The following is a 24,292-nucleotide window of genomic DNA, read 5'->3' as shown; positions in this document are numbered from 1 at the left end:
CTCCCCTGCCGTACACCCACGCCCTGTAGGCTGGGCATTGCATACGGTCCATTCTGTGTACCTCCTCTTTACAAGTTAGACAGTACGAGGCGCTGCTACACTGCGCCGCTGTGTGTCCCGTTTTGAAGCAGTTGTAGCAGCACGCTACCCTGCTTTCCCCCTTGCACTCGTAGGTGTTGTGTCCATAGTGGAGACACTTGTAACACCTTGTAGGGGTATACCTTTCCCTTATGGGACACGCCACCCAGCCTATCGCTATTGTATCATATTAACGTAATTCTTCCGCTTTTGTAGGGCGCACGGCTATGGTTGCAACCTGCTCCCCTTGTCTGTTCGTCCTAAGCATTTTTTAGTCGACCTCATCTTTGGATATCCCTGTATAAGCCTTTATGGCGTTGTGTAATATTTTCTCCGTGACACCTGGATCCAGTCCAGTTATCGTGAAGTGAGTTTCCTTCCTTCTTATTGCCATATTCATCCCGGACATCCTCGTGTCCATTTCCTTCCTTAACTTTTCGGCGGCTCCCTTCCCCTTTAGTTTAACCAGGATGTCCCCCCCTTCTGTTTTCTTCATCCTGTCTACTTTGACTCCTATTTGTCCGATGTCTATCTTCTGATTCATTTCTTTCAGGACATCAGTGTATGACTTCCCTCCCGTTTTGATTAGGAGGGCTTCCTCTTGTTCGTGTCTAGCCCCTTTGTCCATTTCCTTCTCTCTTATCACGATTTCCCACGTTATGTTCTCTCCCCGACCCACGAATTCTAGGGCCTTCCGCACCTCTTCTTTATTTACTTCGTTATTTACTACTACGCGGATTGTTTCCGGCAGCTCCTCCCTCTCTTTGGTTTGCTTCAAGGCCCTCTCGGCCATTTCATACATCCCTTGCTTCTTAATTTTTATTACATACGTATACCATTGCCTTCTTTGACTGGCCATGGAGCTTTCTTCACATTTTCTATATATTCTACATTTCCCTCATTGCAACCCTCAATAATTTCATAGACTTCTTCCCTAATTGTGCGTATAACACTTTCTACCCCTCCCTCTTTTATATTGTTCCTCGTTAATATCAGGCATTCCTTCTTTTCTATTGTCTCTTGTAGATTTTTTAGAACCCCCCTGTTCCCATTTCGTTTTTTCGTAAACTTTTTTTTCTTCCCATTTCTTTTTATATATTTGACTAAAGTCATTAATATCCCCCTTTGTTTAACTCTCTTATTATTTTTTCGGTTTCTTTTTTCTTCCTTTCCTGTTCTATTTTAAGTTTGCATTGTTCGCATTTAATGTCTTCCTCCTCCCCTTGTGTCGTTTGGTTTTGGTTTTGGCTAGTTTTGTTTTGTATGGCGGTTATTTCACCTATTAGCTTTCTCGCTTTGGCCTTTTCTTCTCCCTCTATGGATCCTTTGGCATTTAGTATGTGTAGTACCTCCTTTAGTTTCCTTTGAATCCTCTCATTTTCCGTTTCCTCGGAATATTTTACGCTTTCTTCTCGCTTCTCTTTCTTAAATTTTTCGTTTATTTCGAGGCTATCCCCTTTCCTTTTTTTATTTTGTTTCATTTCTTCTCTGTCCTCCTCATCAAACAGAAGAGCTGACAAAATGCTCTCTTCTATGTCTTGCCACTGTGTATTTCTTTGCCTTTCTTTTTCCCCTTCAGCTTCTATCTCCTCCACTTCTACTCTTTCCACCAATGGATCTTCTTCCCCTGTATCTCCTTCCTCTTTATCTTCTTCTGCTCTGGTAATTTCTTTTAACACATCATCCCCTACCAGTGTCGAGTGTTTTTGAGTACCCGACCTGTTCATCTTTGGCTGCCTACTGTGCCAATCCAACATTTCTTCTTCGAATCTTCTTTGTTCTTCCTCTTCTAGTCTGCCGTCTTGCGGCCGTTCTTCCCCATTCTCATTTTTCTTAGTTTTTTCATCGTCCTTATTCCCTTGCCTGTAGTCGTCTTCATGTTTTAATATTCTTTTTTTTGTTTTTGTAGAGTCCATGTAAGTCCTGCTCGCCTCAGTTGCGACGCCCTTTAGCATCCAGCGGCGCACAGTGGTCCTTTCTGACGATCTATGGTTGCAAAAGTATTACACCACAATTAGTCGGAGAGATAGTAGCGGATTTTGTGCGTAATAAGTAATATGGAAAAACTATACGGGAATATGTTGAATTAGTTGTGTACATGACTTTCCCCAACGGCCGAAAACCAGAGTGGGGGACGAGGTTAGTTATAAGGGGTCAAAGTCGCGGTTTTATTATTTTTTTTTGTGACGCTCATGATCGAGATAGTGCACCAAAATTTGGGAATAAGTAGGTCATGGCGTAACCAAGTAAAATCTCCAGCGGTGGAACACTGCGTGGCCGACAAAGGGATGGGGGTAGGGGTAAATATAAAAAATATAAAGGGTTTTTTTTGCGACGTTTGTGACTGAAATAGTGCACCAAAATTTGGTAATAAGTAGACCATGACATAACTAAGTAAAATCCCCAGGGCCGGAAACCAGAGTGGGGGACGAGGGTAGTTATAAGGGGTCAAAGTCGCGGTTTTTATTATTTTTTTGTGACGCTCATGATCGAGAAAGTGCACCAAAATATGGTAATAAGTAGGTCATCACGTAAGTAAGTACAATCTCCAGGGGCGGAACGTTGTGTGCCGACAAAGGGGTGGGGGCAGGGGTGAATATAAAAATTATAAGGGATTTTGACGTTCGTCATCGAGATAGTGAACCAAAATTTGGGAATAAGTAGATCATGACGTAACTAAGCAAAATCTCCAGGGGCGGAAACCAGAGTTGGGGATGAGGGTAGTTTTAAAGGGTCAAAGTCACAGTTTGTATTATTTTTTTTGTGACGCTTCACAACATTTGCCCGCCACGCAGGCAAATTTTGGTGCACTATTTCCATCATGAGCGTCACAAAAAAAATAATAAAAACCGCGATTTTGACCCCTTATAACTACCCTCGTCCCCCACTCTGATTTCCCGCCGTTGGGAAAAGTCATGTACACAACTAATTCAATATATCCCCGTATAGTTTTTCCATATTACTTATCACGCACAAAATCCGCTCCCAGCTCTTAGACTAAATATAAGGGACTGAAAATTCGTAGACAGATAAAACATTGTTGTATAATATGTAAAATACAAGAACCTAAAAAGATTTAAAAAATATAGAAAGAGCACGTTCGAGCACACAAGAGTAACTTTTTCTGAGAGATAAATAAATAAAGTAACAATAAAAAAATAGTTTAGCAACAATCCCGAACAATCCCAAAAGTTTTACTCTATTAAAATCTTTACAAATTCTTATTTTAGTGCTAATATATTATCATATTTACAATCAAATATTTTTTTTATCAACAATAAGGTACAACTATTGTTTTATAATATTGTAAATATACCTGTTCGCTTGACTTCCATTTCAAAAAATATTAAAATAACAGTTCTAGGTACACTTTGATTCACTTTGAAAGGGCGCGGGCGCTGGTAAATTGCCTGAAACTACTGAGCGTAAGTTCGGTAAAGAAGTACAACTTTCGGTTTCAATTGTTCTCTTCGAGGTGGGAGTTGAGTTCTAAGAACGATTTATTTTGTTTACCTGGTTACCTAGGTATTCAATGAGTGTCATTATAACCGATTATTTGAAGATGAATTTTATACCTTTGGCAACCATAGATTATGAAAAAAGACCACCGTGCGGCGGTGTCCGGCGCTCACCCGGTGCACAGTCGCTGGACGCTGGGACTGTTCTTGGTTTCACCGGTCGTGCTCCCCTCACAATTTTAGGGACCACGACCGGTTACTCGGCCCTCCCACCGTCGTCGAGGTAGAAATACAATCCCAGGGAGGGGTGTTATATCATTCTGTCCCAGCTTTAAATTGTGGCTTATTTCCCAGTTAGAATAATAAGCTCCTTTCTTTCATAGTTGTCCATAATTATACCTAAAAAGCATATAAAGATACTATTATGTTTCTTTTATAACCATTCGGATACGCAACAATATCATTATTACATCTTAAATTACTCAATTTACTTTTATTTAATACCTATATATGTACGTACCTTCAAGATATCCGTTAATTTTTAAAGAACACCAACAAATCCAAAATCCATCTATATGAACATGAACTCATATCACACCATCTTGACAAACACTGACGATTAAATCATAAATAGTTACTCTGCGCAATTCTTTTGTGGAAGAAAATCTCTTTGCAAGTAACATTTCGGCATTAATGATAAAGTTTTTATTTTATAACCACAGTTACTACAGAGGGTATTTATGAAGGATTATTTCTTGCGGTTTAAAATATTTATTTGATTTCAAGAAAATTTCTTGTTCGCAAATATAAATATGGATTAACTTAACATTATATTTCTTATACTGCAAAATATTTGTAGTTTTCAATTTAAGAAACAAAAACTTTATGATAAGAAAATTAAATGTAACCATTAATGCATTTCTTAGTATTGAAGAAATTATCTGTAAGAAATTTTTGAGTTGTGTTTAAAAAAGTCTTTATATGTGTAAAGCTTTATTATTGTTCATAAAAGTTTCTAGCATTAAAAATAAGGAGTTACGCTCAAAGTAAAGTTGGCCCCCTTTTTTGGTAAAAAAAAATCATGAAAATCTTCCCGTGTTTAGTTCACCAAATGAAATGAATCGTTACCGCTTTACAAACAATATACTTTACTTATCTATTTTTAGTATGATCTGTCAGTTTCACCGGTTTAAAGTGCTTATTTTTGAAAGGGTTATAGATGAAAGGGCTTAAATGAGTAAATAATTACGAGTATATGCAAACTTTAAACAGCCAAATATTAACCAATTTTTGTCTTACAGAAAAACAAAATAAAACTAGCATATTTATAACAGCAAAACCTACAGTTTTTACTGTTTGAGATTTTTCGTATCGCTAATACTTTTTAAGTTATTTTGAAAAAAGGAAATTTTTCCAAAATTTTTATAAATTTTTTTTTTACTATAAAACCAAATTTTTTCAAAAATAAGCACTGAAAACCGGTCAAACTTACAGATCATATAAACAATACACATACATTTAAAGTAAATGGTAAAGCGGTAACGATTAATTTTATTTAGGGTGCTCAATAGAGGGAAATTGTCACGATTTTTTTTACCAAAAACAACTTTTTTCAGCGTTTATTTTTGACGCCAGAAACTTTTGTAAAAAGTACAAATAAAGCTTTTTTAAATACTTAAAAAAATGTTAATAAGTTTTCCCGAAAGTTGCTTAATTTTTCGGTAATTTCACGTTGAAATATTCGATTTGAAATTAGACGAATAAAAACATATTTTTCATGAGCTACAACTTTGCTTTTACTCGGTTTATAGACTTTACTGACACAGCATTTTTTTCGTTTTTTTACAAGCTACACTTTTGCTAAGAGTATTTTTTTCAATAAAATATTTACCTTTTGAGTTATTTGCGAAAAACCGTCTAAAAACGTAGTTTTTTGTCGAAAAATAAACATTTTCAATCGCAAATAGTGTCAGTTTATTCATTTCCGGGCTCACATATTTTAAATACGCGCTTTTTCACCCCCGAGAAGGGGCGACTGTCACCTCCTAGGTAAAAGCAACCAACGGCACAAATTCAACTTTGAAGTGAAGAATAAGTAGAACCTGAATCCAAATTTTCATGCAATTCGGAGTTGCTCCTGAAAATTACACTCCAAAACGGTCATTTAATATTATTGATAAGTTATGTTTTGTCTTAGATAAATACATAGATTTTGATAGGGTGATGGATTAGTGGGGTCACGCTCAATAGGGCTTTTCCTTCAAAGTCATTTGTTTCGAGCTTCTGTCATATGTCGTATAATCCCTGTACATTAATATTATACACATATTATGGCGAAATGGCGCCGGAACTGTTCGAAAGGATCTACCCGGCAAAAATGCCATACGATATTATTATATTACACAGATTATACAACATAGCCCTATAGATCCGCTATAGTAATAGATAGCAATAAAAGTTAATAACAAAAATTTTAGCCAACTTTGAGCTTCACATTACAAAATTAGTTAGAATGTTACAGGTTGTTCGATAACACAGTGGCAGACCAAACTTATGATTTTTTAAATGGAACACCCTATATTTTATTTTTATATTAGAAATCCTGTTAACTTCTCCATCACAAAAATATAAAGGTTTGTTATGTTATACAGGGTATTTACAAAGTTATAACAAATTTTATGTGAAAATTGTAACAAGTTCAACTCCCTGTATAAATAAAAATAAGCACAACAGCAATGGTTTATTAAAGCCATATATTTTTATTCATTGTCAAAATTTTCAAGAATTATTGATACAGTCGAACCCGCTTATTAGAATACCTGTTATAGGAATATCCCTGTTTATGGAATATAAATTCGAGTTCCCGAAACGTTTCCATTTACTCCTTAATAAATTTATCCTTTTATTGGAATAGGTTCTAATTAGATAATACCGCTTATTAGCATATTTTGCAGGTCAACGACTATTTCTTTTTTTCAACGACTATGGTCAATCGTCAAGGGCCTGTAGTGCTGGATTAGATATTATTAGGTCAATAAATATTGATTACTTTGTTACGAGTACCAATTCGATTTTTAGCCGACAAATGCATGGGTCATAAAGTAATTTTTATTTGTCTACACAAAGGCACTATTGCCTGCTATAAAATTGTTAGAAGCAGTTTATTTAGAGAGAGAATTTACCTACTTGTTTGCAAGATGTGAATTATGGCTTTGTTAAATTCATCCATTTCTTGCCGCCAATAAAAGTTAGATTCAACCAATGGATTAAGGATGACCACACGGATTAACAACAAAAAACTATAATTACCGATAATTTCTCAAGAAAAAATAAGTAATTTTGTTATATGCATTTTAATAAGAAAATATTACATATCTACATATTGCATACATTTTATATTAATTACCTACTGCTACTGTATTCATTCACGTACATAATATAATGTAATTTGGTATTTAACACATACATAGATAAGTAGTAGTTACACTACTGTATTATTGACGTAAAAAGACCTAAAACCATTTACATATACTGATTATGTAGGTGTACATACATGATATACATATTGGCATATTATGTAAAACTACATATTGGCATAGTATGTAAAACTACACATTGGCATAGTATGTAAATAATATTATTACGTATATTCGGTACACTTATTTCGACTAGCCACCAATGATCGGTTATTAGAATATCCCGGTTATAAAAATATTTTTGCCTGGTACAAAGGCTATTCCAATAAGCGGGTTCGACTGTATTGCTAATTTTATTTATATCAAATACAGGGTGAGTCAAAAGGCAAGTACAATAGTTTCTCAATAATGTTAAATGGAACACCCTGTATTTTATATAATTATTTAAAAATAACATTACCGTACTTTAATTTTTATATGACATTCCCTATGTCCAAATTTATTAGTTTTCGAGATATTTTCATTTTTCAGAGCAAATTATTTTAGGTGTATAAATTTATCTAAATTTTAAGTAAGCCATGACTGAATTGACAATTGACGATTAGGTACTAATTATCAATCCGGTAATCAATGTAACAATGTAGCAAATAAAGAAATAAAAATAATTTATTAGTAATACATTTTACAAAAAAACAACATGCAACATTTTTGAAACAATTAAAAACTACTTCTTTATGTAAATGTAACAAATCAAGAAAGAAAGTTAGTAATAAATTTTACAAAAAAAACACACAAACACAAAATACAACATTTTTTGAAGAGAATTAAACACTACTTTTTGTATTGTAAATGTAACAGTATAACAAATAAAGAACTAAAAAACTTTAAAAAAATTAGAAGCTACTTTTAATAAAATATTTTTAATATTTAATTACATAATAAGATGTGTTCAAAACTACCTCCTAACACATTTATGCACGCCTAAAAACGATCATTGAATGAGCTACTTACTCTACGAAGCCTTTGTAAATTAACACATCGAAATACACTTTGTATTCTATTTTTCATCTCATTTATTGTTGTTGGAGGTATTTTATAAACTTCATTATTAATGTAACCCCAAAAAAATCAGTCCAGTTTATTAAATTCTGGTGATTTGGGTGGCCACGGTACTGGTCCATTGAAAAATGAAGATATCTTGAAAACTAATAAATTTAGATATAGGAAATGTTATCTAAAAATTAAAGTACGGTAATGGTACTTTTCAATAGTGATATAAAATACTGTTCCATTTAAAATTACTGAGAAAATAATGTACTTGCGTTTTGACTCACCCTGTATTTGATATAAAGAAAATTAACAATATCAATCATTCTTAAAAATCTTGACAATACTTAAAAAATATGGCATTAATAAACAATTGCTGTTTTGCTTATTTTTATTTATACAGGGAGTTGAACTTGTTACGATTTTCATATAAAATTGGTTATAACTTTGTAAATACCCTATATAACATAACAAACCTTTCTATTTTTGTGATGGAGAAGTTAACAGAATTTCGAATTTAAAATAAAATATAGGGTGTTTCATTTAAAAAAAACATAAGTTTGGTCTGCCACTGTGTTATCGAACACCCTGTAACATTCTAATTTTGTAATGTGAAGCTCAAAGGTGGCTAAAAATTTTGTTATCACCTTTTATTGCTATCTATTACTATAGCGGATCTATTGAGCTTTACCCCACTAATCAATCATCCTATATTGAATTTAATGCTGTTAAGCTTCATAATACCAAATGAAGACCTTGTGAGTCACTGAAATCATATCCAGGTAGCTGACAACTGTTTAGTTATTGTAAACCTATAGGATGAAAACCTACCTGTTTCCTGTCTATAGTTCGTAACCGTTTTTTAATTATTAACAATATAGTGCAAAATACGTGATTTTTTCGATTTTTGCACTCCATTAAAAAGCTAAATAGTTGACATATAATTATAAAATTTAATTTTTTAGAACATTGAGAAACCTTCAAAATGCCGATTTTAGGCATTGTTTAATATCAGAAAAAATTATTTAATCTAGTGAAAAATTATAATGTCAAATTTTTGAAATTTTATAGTTTATAAGCATTTAGAATAACTAAGAATATTGTCAGTAGAAAAATCCTTTTCATAAACGAAAACCTGATATTTTACATGAATTTTTAAAAATGTAGTTCAAATGGTCACTAGTCGTGGTAAGTGTGGGGGAGCTGGGAGCCGACAAATGCACGAGTTAAAAAAACTAAAAAAGCAACTTAAGGCTATCGGTACATAATTCGCAAGGATTTTACGGCTATCCCTACCTTTTATGTCTTTACACGACAAATTACGTGTAGTAAAATTTACACTGGTATGGATATGTAAACATTCTTGGATAACTGTTATTTGTTTAATTGCAAATTCAGTTAATAAATGTGATATTTTTTTCACTAACTATGTATTCAGTGATTGTAATAATTTATATGTACAACAAAAACTAATACTCAATCGAGAAAAGAGGAAACTTGTTTAAGTGATTTTTTAATAATATATTGTTACTATGGAACGCTTACAATTTTGAACATCTTTAACAACAAAATACTTGAATCACAGAATATATCCTGATGTATTCTCTGCTTGGATCTTCCATAAATAATAAACAATAAATAACTTTTTATTAAGTTCACGTCTTAAATCAATTATTTATCAAATACACTCTCAATATTATTTAATCAACAACTCAAAACATTCCCGATGCCATGTCAAATATTTAAAACTGTCACTGTGTCTTGTCATCATATTCTATTTGACTCATTGCGTTGTATGACAAAGATAGCGAATGTTCGATTTGGAAAATATCACCACGGACATGGTGTCCATTTTTTCGAATCCTGAAAAAACTAATATTTTTAAAAAAATTAAACGCAGAATGAAAGACTAAATTATTATCGAGGGCCGAAAGTCTATTAAAATAAATAAAAAGTTTCTTTTGAACGAGATATTTGAAATTAAAAATCACACTACATTTTGTCTTAGTTTTTCACCCCTGTAATTTATTAAAATAATTATAGAAGTTTTCAGGGACTTTCGGCCCTCAGTAAGAAAGTAATTTTTTATTCTGCGTTTAAATTTTTCAGAAATACGTATTAGTTTTCTTAGGATTCGAAAAAATGATTCCCCATTTGAATAGCATTGCAGCCGAAAATACGTACCCATCCCCTTAAAACTACTATCATTTTCTATATTGTTCTGTTCGTGTATTGGTTGCCTATATAGATGGCATGTAGGTGGACAATGGTTAGCATTAAGTTAGGTTAAGTCTGATCCGGGTAACCGGTACAAGCTACGTAAGAACTTATCTTCAAACTAATAAATATATCTTAATCAAGAGTACTTAAGAGTATTTATTAAAGAACCCAACTAAACATATATCTCGGGATCTGCTCAATCGATTTTGATCTTTCTTTTTTTAATTTCTGTCATGATAATGAATAGCTCATAAATAGGGCTTTTCATTCAGTCATTTGTTTCGAGCTTCTGTCATATGTCGTATAATCCATGTAGGTAATTTTTTTATACAGATTATACAACATATTATGAGAGAAGCTCAAAACAAATGACCATCGATGAAAAGTCCTATGTAAAGTCCTGTGATCATAGATCACTTAAAGTGATTGTTGACAGAGCGATGACACAGGACAGGGGCACCAGATCACATGGTAGACATGTAGGTTATACAACCAGAATAGGGCTTTTCATTCACAGTCATTTGTTTCGAGCTTCTGTCATATGTCGTATAATCCGTGTATATTATTATTATACACAGATTATACAACATATGACAGAAGCTCGAAACAAATGACAATCGATGAAAAACCCTATAGGGCTTTTCATTCACAGTCATTTGTTTCGAGCTTCTGCCATATGTTGTGTAATCCGTGTACATTAATATTATACACGGATTATACGACATTTGACAGAAGCTCGAAACAAATGACAATATATGAAAAGCCCTATAGACCATTGTGATAAAGTTATAAACATTTGATAAACTACTACAACAATCAGACTTTAAACATTATTGCAATTTATATGTACTTTCTGTGTACATTACAAATATGCAATTCGTTTTGACAAGTAAAAAGTCTAATTTGTTTAAACAATTTAAAAAAAATAATTTTTTACTAAAAATCTGTTTTTTTAATCATACCTACTACCATTATTATTCTTAGAAAAATTTAAGGGGATGGGAACGTATTTTCGGCTGAAATGCTATTCAAATGGGGATTGGTTTTTTTCGAATCCTGAGAAAACTAATAAGTATTTTTGAAAAATTTAAACGCTGAATGAAAGATTGCGTTATTATCGAGGGCCGAAAGTCCCTGAGAACTTCTATAATGTTTATTTTAATAAGTTACAGGGGTGAAAAACTAAGAGAAAATTTAGTGTGATTTTTAATTTCAAATATCTCATTCAAAATAAACTTTTTATTTATTCTAAGGGACTTTCGTCCCTCGGTAATAATTTAGTCTTTCATTCTGCGTTTAAATTTTTCAAAAATATTTATTGGTTTTTTCAGGATTTGAAAAAAATGAACACAATGTCCGTGGTAATATTTTCCAAATCTATCTTTGTCTTACAACGCACTCAGTCGAATAGAATATTGTCAGCATACTGTCAGTCAGACAGTGACAATCAGTGACAATTTTGAATATTTGAGATGGCATCGGGAATATTTTGAGTTGTTGATTAAATAATATTGATATATAGTGTATTTGATAAATAATTGATTTAAGACGAGAACTTAATAAAAATTTATTTATTGTGTATTATTTGTGGAAGATGCAAGCAGAGAATACATCAGGTTAATATATTCTGTGATCCAAGTATTTTGTTGTTAAAGATGTTCAAAATTGTAAGCGTTCCATAGTAACAATATATTATTAAAAATCACTTAAACAATTTTCCTCTTTTCTCGATTGAGGATTAGTTTTTATTGTACATATAAATTATTACAATCACTGAATACATAGTGAAACAATTATCACATTTATTAACTGAAATATTAATTTGCAATTATACAAATAACAGTTATCCAAGGACATTCACAAGCCATCTCTTTAAGTTAATGATGGCATTATCAAGTAGAATGACATTCTAGTAATGTTTACATATCCATACCAGTGTGAATTTTACAACACGTAATTTGTCGTGTAAAGACAGAAAAGGTAGGGATAGCCGTAAAATATTTGCGAATTATGTACCAATGGCCTTAAGGTTCGCAGGTCATAACGCTAGACAAACGGACAATAGGTGGAATAGCACGATACAACAATGGAGACCATGGACAGGAAAGAGAGCAAGAGGACGACCCCAGATGAGATGGGGAGACGACATTAAAAAGATAGGAGGAACGCACTGGAAACAGAAAGCACTAAACAGAAGCGAATGGAGGAAACTGGGGGAAGCCTATGTTCAGAATTGGACGAATTAAAGGGCAAAAGAAGAAGAAGAAGGCCTTAAGGTATACTTTAATAAAAAAATTATCTTCAATAAATAATTATTTATAAAATTTATTTATTTATTAAAATGTACTTTAACTTTTTCTATGATTATTAATGATACTATGATTAAAGAAATAGATTTTTGAAAAAAAAATATGTTTTCAAGAATTGTTTGAACTAATTAGACTGTTTATTAATTAATAATTTTATAAAAAAAATTATATTTAAAAAAAAAGAAAGATCAAGATCCATTGAGTAGATCCGGAGATATAAAAAATTGTATTAGTTTGAAATTGATTTTTCGGTATTTGAACTCCGTAGATTTGAAAGTTCCCCCTAATATCCATTTGAACTTTTTTGAATTTTTGAAAATTCGTAGAGGGTCCTGTGAAAATACAAAGTTTGTGAAATTTTTTTAACAAAATATACAAGTTTAATTCTTTAAAATGGCATGAATGTGGTTCCTTAATTATTATAAACAAATTAGCTGTGAATTAAAAAACAACACATATCTAGCTTTGGTCCCAATTGACCTAGGCCAATTTTTTTTATTTGACAATGTGTTTTAAAATACTAGCCTTTCGAGTGTATAAAAAGATTTTTCCTACGGACAATATTTTTAAAGTTATTTTAAATGTTTCTGAACTACAAAATTTCAAAAATTTGGCATTAGGATTTTAGAATAAAAATGATTTTTTATCTTTTTTGTAAAAAATCAAATTTTGTAATTGTATGTCAACTATTTAGCTTTTTAATTAAAAACAGCTCCGAACTGTAGGCAGGAAATATGTTTGTTTTCTTCCTATAGGTCTACAATAACTAAAAAAAGTTGTCAGCTACCTGGATATTTCATTGTCCTGGGAAAATTCTTATTTCCCTGGACTATAACACGCATTTTAAAACCCTAAAAACAGTCGAGGTTGTAAATATTCTTAAATTAAATTTTATTTTCATGTTGTTAAGTACAGTAATAAACATACTAAGTACTTCTATTCTAATTACTACGTTACATTGTGCAATAGGCAAATCAAAATAAGCGGTACGCTACCTGGTGAGCATAGGAGTAACTAAAGATATTAACATTGTCATACCCCTCGCCCTCTAGTAAAAAAAATGAATTCGCATTTTGTTTACTTCCAGGTCGTATTTACGACTTTCGTGCATCAGAAATATCCCCGAAAAGTGCTTCGTATTTGGGTTATTTCACATTGAAATATTCGATTTGTAATTTGATGAAAAAGAACCTACTTTTCATTAGCTGCAACTCTGCTTCTACTAGGTCTACAGACCTCGTGTATACACCATTTTTTTAAATTTTTTATGAGCTATATTTTTGCTAAGAATATTTTTTTTTCGCAAAATACTTACTTTTTGAGTTATCTCCGAAAAACCGTTCAAAAACATGTTTAATTTTGTTAAAACATTAACATATTCACTCGCAAATAACTCGAAAAGTATTGACTTAGTGAAAAAACTCTATAGAACAAAAGTTGTTTAGAATTAGTCATTTTATCCAATTCCGGTCTTATTTTGAATGTATCTTTTTTACCTTCAAGAGGGGGCATTCCCCTCCATTTTTGTAAAATGGAGGGGATGTAGAATTGTAAACGTTTTCTGATATAATAATAGACAATTTCAACTACCTATTCGCAAATTTTCATCCTTCCTTTATTATTTTTGGGGTCAGATTATCCTTTGATCGGGCTAAATCCAGTTTTTTAAATGCATATTCCAGAGCTGCAGTAAATAGTTGGGTGGGGGAGACGGTGTCACCTGTTTAATTCTTCGCTCGCAGTTACAGGTAAAAATACATTTTAAAATCCACTCTGAAACTGCGTGGACTTTGATCGTAAAGTAAAACTTTCGTGCATCGTGGAACATAACTTTTGACAAATCCTGCGCTGTCTGTGTTCAGCAACGAACTGTCAATACTGATGGAATCGCCCAGTCCTATACGCTGTGAGCTCGTACGTAGAGGGGATATTTACAAAGTCGCGAGCGCCAGTAGTGACAAGTATGTAAACCTTTACCGGAAATTTGACATAAATGTCAAGTGATTAATTTAAAATTAAAATTAAAAACATTAATTATAAAAAATATTAGTTGGTCAAAGCTGTGGTATATATTTTTACCTTAAATATACTTACGTTTTAAATACTGAATTTAAGTTTTTTTACTGTTCCGTAATATGTAATTATAAATTATTCTGTTAATCTTAGCGCCATCTACACGATAATTGTGAAAGTATCCGAAGTAAGAAATTCATATTTTATAAATAGAACGTCAAAATGATTAGCAAAATCTTAAAAAAATCGATTAAAATTTAATTACTTTTTTGCGTTGTAAATATTAAGCGATAAAAATTAAATAATAAATTTAAAAATTACCGGTGAAAGTTGAATTAGTAATCCGCTAGGAGCGCCACCAGCGAAGCTCAGAGCGTATACGCTCTGAGCTTCGCTGGTGTCGCTCCTAGCTGATTACTAATTCAACTTTCACCGGTAATTTTTAAATTTATTATTTCATTGTTATCGCTTAATGTTTACAACGCAAAAAAGTAATTAAATTGTAATCGATTTTTTTAAGATTTTTGACGTTTTCTTACTTCTTCTAATTTCTTACTTCGGATACTTTCACAATTATCGTGTAGATGGCGCTAAGATTAATAGATTAATTTATAATTACATATTACGGAACATTAAAAAAACTTAAATTCAGTATTTAAAACGTAAGTATATTTAAGGTAAAAATATATACCACAGCTTTGACCAACTAATATTTTTTATAATTAATGTTTTTAATTTTAATTTTAAATTAATCACTTTGAAATTTATGTCAAATTTCCGGTAAACGTTTACAGACTTATCACTACTGGCGCTTGCGAATTTGTAAATATCCCCTCTACGTACGAGCTCACAGCGTAGAGGGCTTTTCATTCATGTATTAATATTATACTCAGATTATACAACATATGACAGAAGCTCGAAACAAATGACAATCGATAAAAAGCCCTATTCAAAGAGTGAAGCGAGATTGCGGTCAACATACGAGAGGTCCTAGAGAGAGACAGAAAAGGATCAGGTAAAATTTAGGCCATGTAATTTGAGTTGCCTATATAAACTTAAATCGGGGAAATGGGCTTCATATTTTTAACTTGAAGGCTGATTGGCAGTATTTCACGATTTAAATACTTTTTGTGTTTACAGAGTAAATAGAATTCAGAGTACCATACTTGGTGTTTAAATACTTTTCTGAATTGTTATTTGTAAATAATTTTAAAACCATTTAAATACTAATAGTATAGTATAGTTGCTGCAAAAGATGGCATAACCCAGACATCCAAAGTGAAAGTTATCCTTCAACACCAAATTGTTCTATATGGTCCACACAATGTCCAGAAAAAAGTCACGCCATTTTGAGCGTCGGGTTTGTGGGGGGGGAGAGGGGGGAGAAATAGGTAAATTCGTAGTTTTTTAAGTTTTTCGCCAGTATTTCTAAAACTATGCGGTTTAGCATGAACAACCTTCTATACAAAATTGTTCTACATTAAATTTGAAATAAAAAAGGCTCTATGCATAATCTTTCTAAAATGAATGGTTCCAAAGTTACGGAGGTAGTATAGTATAACTGATCCAAAAAAAGGCCTAACCCAAACATCCAAAGTAAAAGTGTTCATCCAACACCAAAATGTTCTATATGGTCCACATATTGTTCAGTAAAAAGTTACACCATTTTGAGCGTCCGGTTTGGGAGGGAGATGGGAGAGAAGCCGGTAAATTAGTAGTTTTTTAAAGTTTTTCGTCAATATTTCTAAAACTATGCTATAGCGTAAACAATGTTATATACAAAAATGTTCTACATGAAATTTAAAACAAAAAATGTTCTATACATAATTGTTATATAAAATCAACGGTTCCAGAGTTACGGAGGGTGAAAAGTCGAGGTTTTCGATACTTTTTATATTTTTTGGGCAATATTTATGATATAACTATACCAAAAACCCAGACATCCAAAGTGAAAGTTATCCTCCAACACCAAATTGTTCTATATGGTCCACATAATGTTCAGAAAAAAGTCACACCATTTTGAGCGTCGGGTTTGGGGGGGGGGGGAGAGGGGGGAGAAATTTATAACAATTATGTATAGAACCTTTTTTGTTTTAAATTTTATGTAGAACCTTTTTCTATAGAACATTCCTTACGCTAAAGCATAGTTTTAGAAATATTGACGAAAAACGTAAAAAAACTACTAATTTACCGACTTCTCCCCCATCTCCCCCCCAAACCGGACGCTCAAAATGGTGTAACTTTTTACTGAACAATATGTGGACCAAATAGAACAATTTGGTGTTGAAGGAAAACTTTTACTTTGGATGCCTGGGTTAGGCCTTTTTTTTGACCAATTATACTATACTACCTCCGTAACTTTGGAACCGTTCATTTTAGAAGGGTTATGCATAGAGCCTTTTTTATTTCAAATTTAATGTAGAACCATTTTGTGTAGAGGGTTGTTCATGCTAAACCGCTTAGTTTTAGAAATATTGACGAAAAACGTAAAAAACTACGAATTTGCAGATTTCTCCCCCCCTCTCCCCCCCCCCCCAAACCCGACGCTAAAAATGGTGTGACTTTTTTCTGAACATTATGTGGACCATATAGAACAATTTGGTGTTGGAGGATAACTTTCACTTTGGATGTCTGGGTTTGGGTCTAACTATACCATACTATAAATTAATGTTTTATATAAAGTGAAGAAGTCCTTGATTATGTTTTTGTTACTTTTATATTATTAATTTATATGAGATGAATCTATAATATCTGCATATTTATATATATTACATTAAAGTCGACTGACTGATTTTTATTTATTTAAAAAATATTACATACCTATACAAATTAATGTACCTACCTAATTATTATATTATAATTATTAATCTTTATAGTAATAAATTTTCAATTTCGTTTGAATACATCTTCAAAAAAGGTGCTAGATCCTTACTTTAGTACGTATTTTAATTGAATCTAACTTTTTAGCATGTTTGTTGTAATACACAACTGCTTTTTCTTTTTCCATTTCCCTCAAATCACCCAAATTTAATGTTTTGCCGCATTTTAATAAATTTTTAGTCAAATGTAGAGAAAAATAACCCCTTAAGTTAGTATGACCCCTTAAAATCATCCATAATTTTCTCCCCAAAAAATCTCCCAACCATTTCTGCTTAGAGAAGTTCCCCTATACGTTTTCAAATTACCCCAAAATTGTGCGAAAATACCCCAATCTGGCAACCCTGCTGACGTCCCTGACTAGCACTAACAAGTTGTGTTCAGTCATGGCTTTATTTTGTGTTTGTTTGTTTGACCTTAAGGACCGATTGTACAATCGAAGTTCAACTCCGGCTCAGCGCCATTACCGAGTTCAGGGCAAGAAGTGCGTTGTATGTACATACAAAGTTTAATTCTTGAACTCGGTTTAAGCCCGGGTTCAGCTGAGCGGTCGATGTTCGGCGGTTCAACGCTGGTTCAAGGATTTTTCACCTCACATTTTTGTCATTGTCAATGGAAATCATATTTACACCTTAAAAATGAACCTCATTCCCTCATTGAAAATTTAACTAAATATTTTCTGAGAATGATAAATATTGTAGAAGGGAGGAGAACGCAGAAACAGTGTAGGGCTAGAGAAAATCATTTTGAAAAATGGAATGATAATGAATTTTTGCAAAGATTCTGAATATCTAAAGATGCTGTTCACTATTTGCATGAAACTATTGCTCGTAAACTAAAAAGTCGAACAGATAGGTCAGAACGAAAACAAATGGAAAATTTGTTATTAATTGATATTAATAACATTTCAAGAAACAAGCTGTATCTTCCAAGAACATAGTTTTATATGTGCATAAACTCCCCTAAGTTTTGTGCAGTGATATGGATCCATAGGTATAACTGGTTTTAAGCAACAGGTTCCTTTTTGCAACTTGTGGATGATTGTAAAGCAAATGTAGAAAATGGTTTTGCTAATTTATTAATAAATCTAAAATTAATTATATTTGTACCATGTTTAATATATATACATATCACTTTATTTAATAATGATTGCAAACCAATTTACATTCTGAAATTATTTAAATACCCTACTTAGTACTTCCCTAGAATAAGACAAATATTAACATATTTGAGTGAATTTGGTATCATAGCTGTAAACAATGATCTATAAGAAGAGAATGTGAAGAATTGTATTGAATTAGTATCTTTTGGTTGGTGGTAGTGGTTACGAAGTCAAGAAAAACCTGATAACACCATTACACAATCCTTCATTGCCAGCTGAAATTTTATTTAATGAGGCACAATGAGAATGCATAGAAGCAATTGAATGGATCTACCGAATAACAAGTGCCATGTGATTCGTTTTTAAGGCCATCGGTACATAATTCGCAGATATTTTATGGGTTTCCCTACTTTTTCTGTCTTTACACGGCAAATTACGTGTAGTAAAGATCACACTGGTATAGATATCTAAACATTACTAGAATGTCATTCTACTTGAAAATGTCATTTTTAATTTAAAGAGATGGCTTTTGAATGTTCTTGGATGACTGTTATTTTTATAATTGCAAATTATTAATTCAGTTAATAAATGTGATAATTTTTTCACTAACTATGTATTCAGTGATTGTATAATTTATATGTACAACAAAAACTAATACTGATGTATTCTCTGCTTGGATCTTCCACAAATAATACACCATAAATAACTTTTTATTAAGTTCACGTCTTAAATCAATTATTTATCAAATACACTATACAGTGATGAGCGTGCTAATAACCGGCAAAATAGCGCAAAAGATGGAAAACATATTAAATTGTGAGATAAAAAGAAATAAAACTAGCAGAGTTGTTAAATTTAGCGATAGTAACATATAAATTGACATTATATTGATTGTTTCCCACCTTTATACGTATCAGAGGAGTATGTCAACTAAAACTGTCACTGTGACACTGGCATTTCTCAAATTCGTCGGATATATCTAAAGGTGGGAAATAATTAATATAATGTCAATCTATAAGTTACTATCGCTAAATTTAACACCTCCACTAAGTTCATCTCTTTTTATCTCACAACTTAATATGCTTTCCATCTTTTGCGTTATTTTGCCGGTTATTAGTGCGCTCATCACTGTATATCAATATTATTTAATCAACAACTCAAAATATTCCCGATGCCATGTCAAATATTTAAAATTGTCACTGATTGTCACTGTATGACTGACAGTATGCTGACAATATTCTATTCGACTGAGTGCGTTGTATGACAAAGATAGATTTGGAAATATTACCAGGGACATTGTGTTAATTTTTTTCGAATCCTAAAAAAACCAATAAATATTTTTGAAAAATTTAAACGCAGAATTCCTTAGAATAAATAAAAAGTTTATTTTGAATGAGATATTTTAAATTAAATATCACACTAAATTTTCTCTTAGTTTTTGACCCCTGTAACTTATTAAAATAAACATCATAGAAGTTCTCAGGGACTTTCGGCCCTCGTCAATAACGTAATCTTTCATTCTGCGCTGCGTTTAAATTTTTTAATAATACTTATTAGTTTCCTCAGGATTCGAAAAAAATGAATCCCCATTTGAATAGCATTGCAGCCGAAAATACGTACCGATCCTCTTAAGGAATCAAACAAAAACTGTTAAAATTATAATAATGGTAAATTTATACATTTAGGGGTTAGTTATTACTACAGTTTGTAACTCACTGTACTCTACTCACTCACTCTATTACTAACCCTTAAAATGTATAAATGTACCATTATTATAATTTTAACAGTTTTTGTTCGATTTCTTAAAAAACGAATCACATGGCACTTGTTATTCGGCAGACCCATTCAATTGTAATTGCAACATCAGTGTTGCACAATATTGCAAAGCTTTTTAATGACTCTTTACCCATACTATACGAATAAGAGAAGGAAGCAATGGAAGGAGCAATGAAAGTAGATAATAATATAACAAGACTTCAGCTCACTTCAGCTTATGCATAATATTTTGCTAATCTATTATATTATTGTACCATAATTTATTAATAAAAGTAAAATTAATTATGTTTTAAAATACTATATCACTTTATTTAATAATTATACAAATTAATTTACGTTATCAATTATTTTAATGACATATCTATATACTTCCCTAGAATACGAGAAAAATATTAACATTTTTGAAAAAAAATGTGAAGAACTGGATGAGTAATAATGAGACAGTAATAATGGTTTCAGAGTTAAGAAATACCTGGTAACACCCTAAGTGTACGTTCAAAATGGAGCGCAGAAAGAGTGTGAGCAAAGAGGTGAAATCCAACTACTACTGGAAAACAGAGGTGAATTTACACTTAGACAATCCTCAATCACCAGTTGAAAATGTATTTAATGGAGCATAAATTAGAACCAGGAATCCCATATAAAGGACATTTGGAATATAGAAACGGTGGTCTTTGGGATAAGGGTAAAGCTAGAACACATAGAAGGAATTGTAATTGGAACATCAATGTTACACAATATTGCAATGATTTTTAATAACCCTTTACCCATACTACATGAAGACGAGGAAGTAGCAATGGCATTAGCCGAAAATGTAGAAAATCTAAATATCTAGAGAATCATGATGAGAAGTACGGTTTGTCAAACGTAGGAAAAAGTTTGAAAATCTTGTGCATGAATACTTTGTTAATTTATTAAATTGATTGTACCTAAGTACCTACCTATGTATTTTATTCATTTTTAGATGATTTTGATATCATAGCTATAAAAACAGATATCTATAAGGAGAAATCGAATGTGAAGAAGTGGAGTTATGTGAAATTAGTGAAATATATTACAAAAGAATACTTCCAATCATTTTCTTCAGCCATTATGTGTGTTTAGTGTTATTAGTTATATAGTGTGGGAATGTGGACATTAAGGCAAAAACAATTGACCATCTGAGGTATTCAACGTGTGGTTACACCAATGGTTACACACAAGAATTGTGTTCGATGTCTGTTTTTGCAGCTGCCCATTGTGATGTCTTGGTTGCAGTTGCATCGTTTCTGTATATTTTTTTTTCTGAAAATTTAGAAATTTAACACTAGAAGCACCAGAGCGGTCATTTTGACTGCTTTCTATTTTTGACCCTCTGTATTACTTATTCATAGTTGTTTTAGAAAGTTGATAATTTAGGACTTTTCCTAGATCTATTTGAGGATTATGATTCCTCCTTTACAGGTACTTTGTGTAATTACTTTTTGAGATGTGTTAATATATACCTAGAAGCACCAGGGCTTTCTATTTTTGACCCTCTATGTATTACTTATTCATAGTTATTTTCGGAACTTGATAATTTAGGACTCTGCTGCATCTATTTAAGGATTACAATTTTTATTTTACAGGTAGGTACTTAGTGTAATTACTTTTTGAATATGTTGATGTCTACCTAGAAAAATGGTGCTTATTACTGAGGAGAAGTATCAGACCTGAGCGATTATCAACAGATAAATTTGCACTTGCGTCGGCAATATGGAACTCATGTATAGAGAATTGTATGTTTTGCTACACCTGCCTAAAATATGTCTATCGACGAACAGCTTTTTCTCCACGATTGCAAGATATCACTTTACCCAGTACATGACGTATAAACCCAATAAGTTTGGAATTAAATTCTGGCTAACAGCTAATGTCTATTCCAAATATTTATTGAACGGATTTCCTTACCTAGGGAAAGATGAACGACGACCAGACAATCAACTTCTAGGGGAGCATGTAGTTAACCATCTAATGAGAGCAATTTTGAATAAAGGAAGAAATGTCACGACGCATAAAAACTATTACGAAAGAAGGTGTAAATGGATGGAACAATAAACCGAACAAGGCAGGATATTCCTCTGTCAATAAGAAACGAAAAGATGAAATTGCACAAATCAAAAATGTTCATACATGAAAACTTGAGCTAACCAGGTGTACTAGAGAAAAATGATCAAACATATTCTAGCATTGAGTTCTTTATACTCAAGCAATATTGAGATAGGCAGAGATAAAAAGGAAAAACCTGAAATCATTACCTACTACAACCAGACAAAATATGGAGTAGACGTTGTAGATCAGATTGTAGATACACTTTTCAACCAAATCAGTTTTAAGAAGATGGCCGTTGCAGGCTTTTTGTAATATCTTAGATATGGTAGGCATAAATGCTTGGATTCTGTATAAGGAAGTTACTGGTTGTCAAATATCTAGGCAAACTTTTCTACTTCAGTTAGCAGAAGCAGAAGCGACAAGATCATATGACTAAGGGCAGGGCAACATCAACGGATTCAGATCAGAGATAAAACATCTCAATCAAAAAATAAACGTAGGTAATGGTAATGGCAAACTGGTAACTGCAACAAAAATAAAACATGTGAAATTTGTCATATACCTATGTAAAAAAATTTTTTGTAGGTCTTGTACAAACAAAATTAAAAAATTTTGCTACCGCATAAATTGTGCTTACATAATTAAATAATTTATTTTATATATACAGGGTGTCCAGAAACTTTACCGACAAACGAAGACAGGAGATTCCTCAGATAATTTTAAGACAATTTAACCCAGCTCACCTAGTCCGAAAATGCTTCCTAAGGGAGTTAGAGCTCTTTGAAGATGGCGTCATGTAATTAGTTTTTCGTAAATATCTCCAGAACGCTTCTATTTAGAAAAACGAAAATTTGTATGCATCTTTACTTTCCAGAAATGAATCGATTTCATCCATTGCAAATTTCTAGTACCGGTCATAGGCGTCCGTTTTGGGTGGGGCAATGGTTATTTTATCGCCTAACTTTTTTGTCTTCAACTTTTAAGCATTTTTGATAGTGGATTATTAAATTCTGTGATATTCTATTACTAAAAGATACTCTTACTTGAAGTCGATAGGATACACCATTTTCTAGAAAAATCGATTTGAAAAGTTTTCGTTCCTTGAATTTCAAAAAAAAAAGATTAAAAAAAAAACTATTTAAAAAGATGAAAACTCGTACATTTATTTATATTCCAGAGATTAATCGATTTCATTAATGGCGAATTTCTAGAAACGGTCATAGGCGTCCGTTTTGGGTAGATCAACAGTTATTTTAGAGCATATTTATTGTCTTTAATTTTTAAGTATTTTTGACACTAGATTATTCAATGATGAGATATTCGAGTACTAAAAGTTACTCTTGGTTTAAGTTGGTAAAATACATCGTTTTTTTTTATTTTTTTCAATTTTTTTTTCAAATTCCCAAAACCATAAACTTTCAATTCGATTTTTCTAGAAAACAGTGTGTCCTACCGACTTAAAGTAAGAGTATCTTTTAGTTCTAGAATACCTCACAATTTAATAATCCAGTAGCAAAAATGCTTAAAAGTTGAAGACAAAAAAGTTATGCGATAAAATAACCGTTGCCCTACCCAAAACGGACGCCTATGATCGGCACTAGAAATTCACAATGAATGGAATCGATTCATTTCTGGAAAGCAAATATGTATACAAATTTTCGTTTTTCTAGATAAAAGCGTTCTAAAGGTATTTAAGAAAAACTAATTACATGTCGCCATCTTTAAAGAGCTCTAGCTCCCTTAGGAAGAATTTTCGGACTAGGTGAATTCGGTTAAATTGTCTTAAAATTATCTGAGGAATCACCTGTCTTCGTTTGTCGGTAGAGTTTCTGGACACCCTGTATATACACCGTTTTTTAGGCGTCAACGCCCTTCCGGTAGGGATCTATGGAGGAGTGTCACCGAGACGCAAGCCCTTATCCCTTG

At 32.2% G+C, this 24,292-nt stretch overlaps 1 protein-coding gene across 1 annotated transcript; it reads right to left on the bottom strand.

Annotated features, from left to right (window-relative positions):
• Nucleotides 1-900: 900 nt before the first annotated feature.
• On the bottom strand, nt 901-1,994 carry LOC126892241 (DNA ligase 1-like). Its single transcript, XM_050661736.1, has 2 exons — nt 1,271-1,994; nt 901-1,181 (listed from the first exon to the last, which is right to left on the bottom strand). The coding sequence occupies exons 1-2, from the start codon at nt 1,992-1,994 to the stop codon at nt 901-903; spliced, it is 1,005 nt and encodes a 334-aa protein (XP_050517693.1).
• Between the last annotated feature and the right edge of the window lie 22,298 nt (nt 1,995-24,292).

The sequence above is a fragment of the Diabrotica virgifera genome, chromosome 1 (assembly GCF_917563875.1).
Source record: "Diabrotica virgifera virgifera chromosome 1, PGI_DIABVI_V3a".
Taxonomy (NCBI): Eukaryota; Metazoa; Arthropoda; class Insecta; order Coleoptera; family Chrysomelidae; genus Diabrotica; species Diabrotica virgifera.
The sequence above is the reverse complement of the archived record's forward strand: the minus strand, read 5'-3'. Positions and strand labels throughout refer to the sequence as shown.

What these genes read in the sequence shown, in the direction of transcription:
- LOC126892241 (XM_050661736.1), bottom strand. Translation starts at nt 1,994, where the DNA reads ATGGACTCTACAAAAACAAAAAAAAGAATATTAAAACATGAAGACGAC. An exon ending in AGACATTAAATGCGAACAAT is followed by an intron (nt 1,182 to 1,270) that starts GCAAACTTAAAA and finishes TAATGACTTTAG; the next exon opens with TCAAATATATAAAAAGAAAT.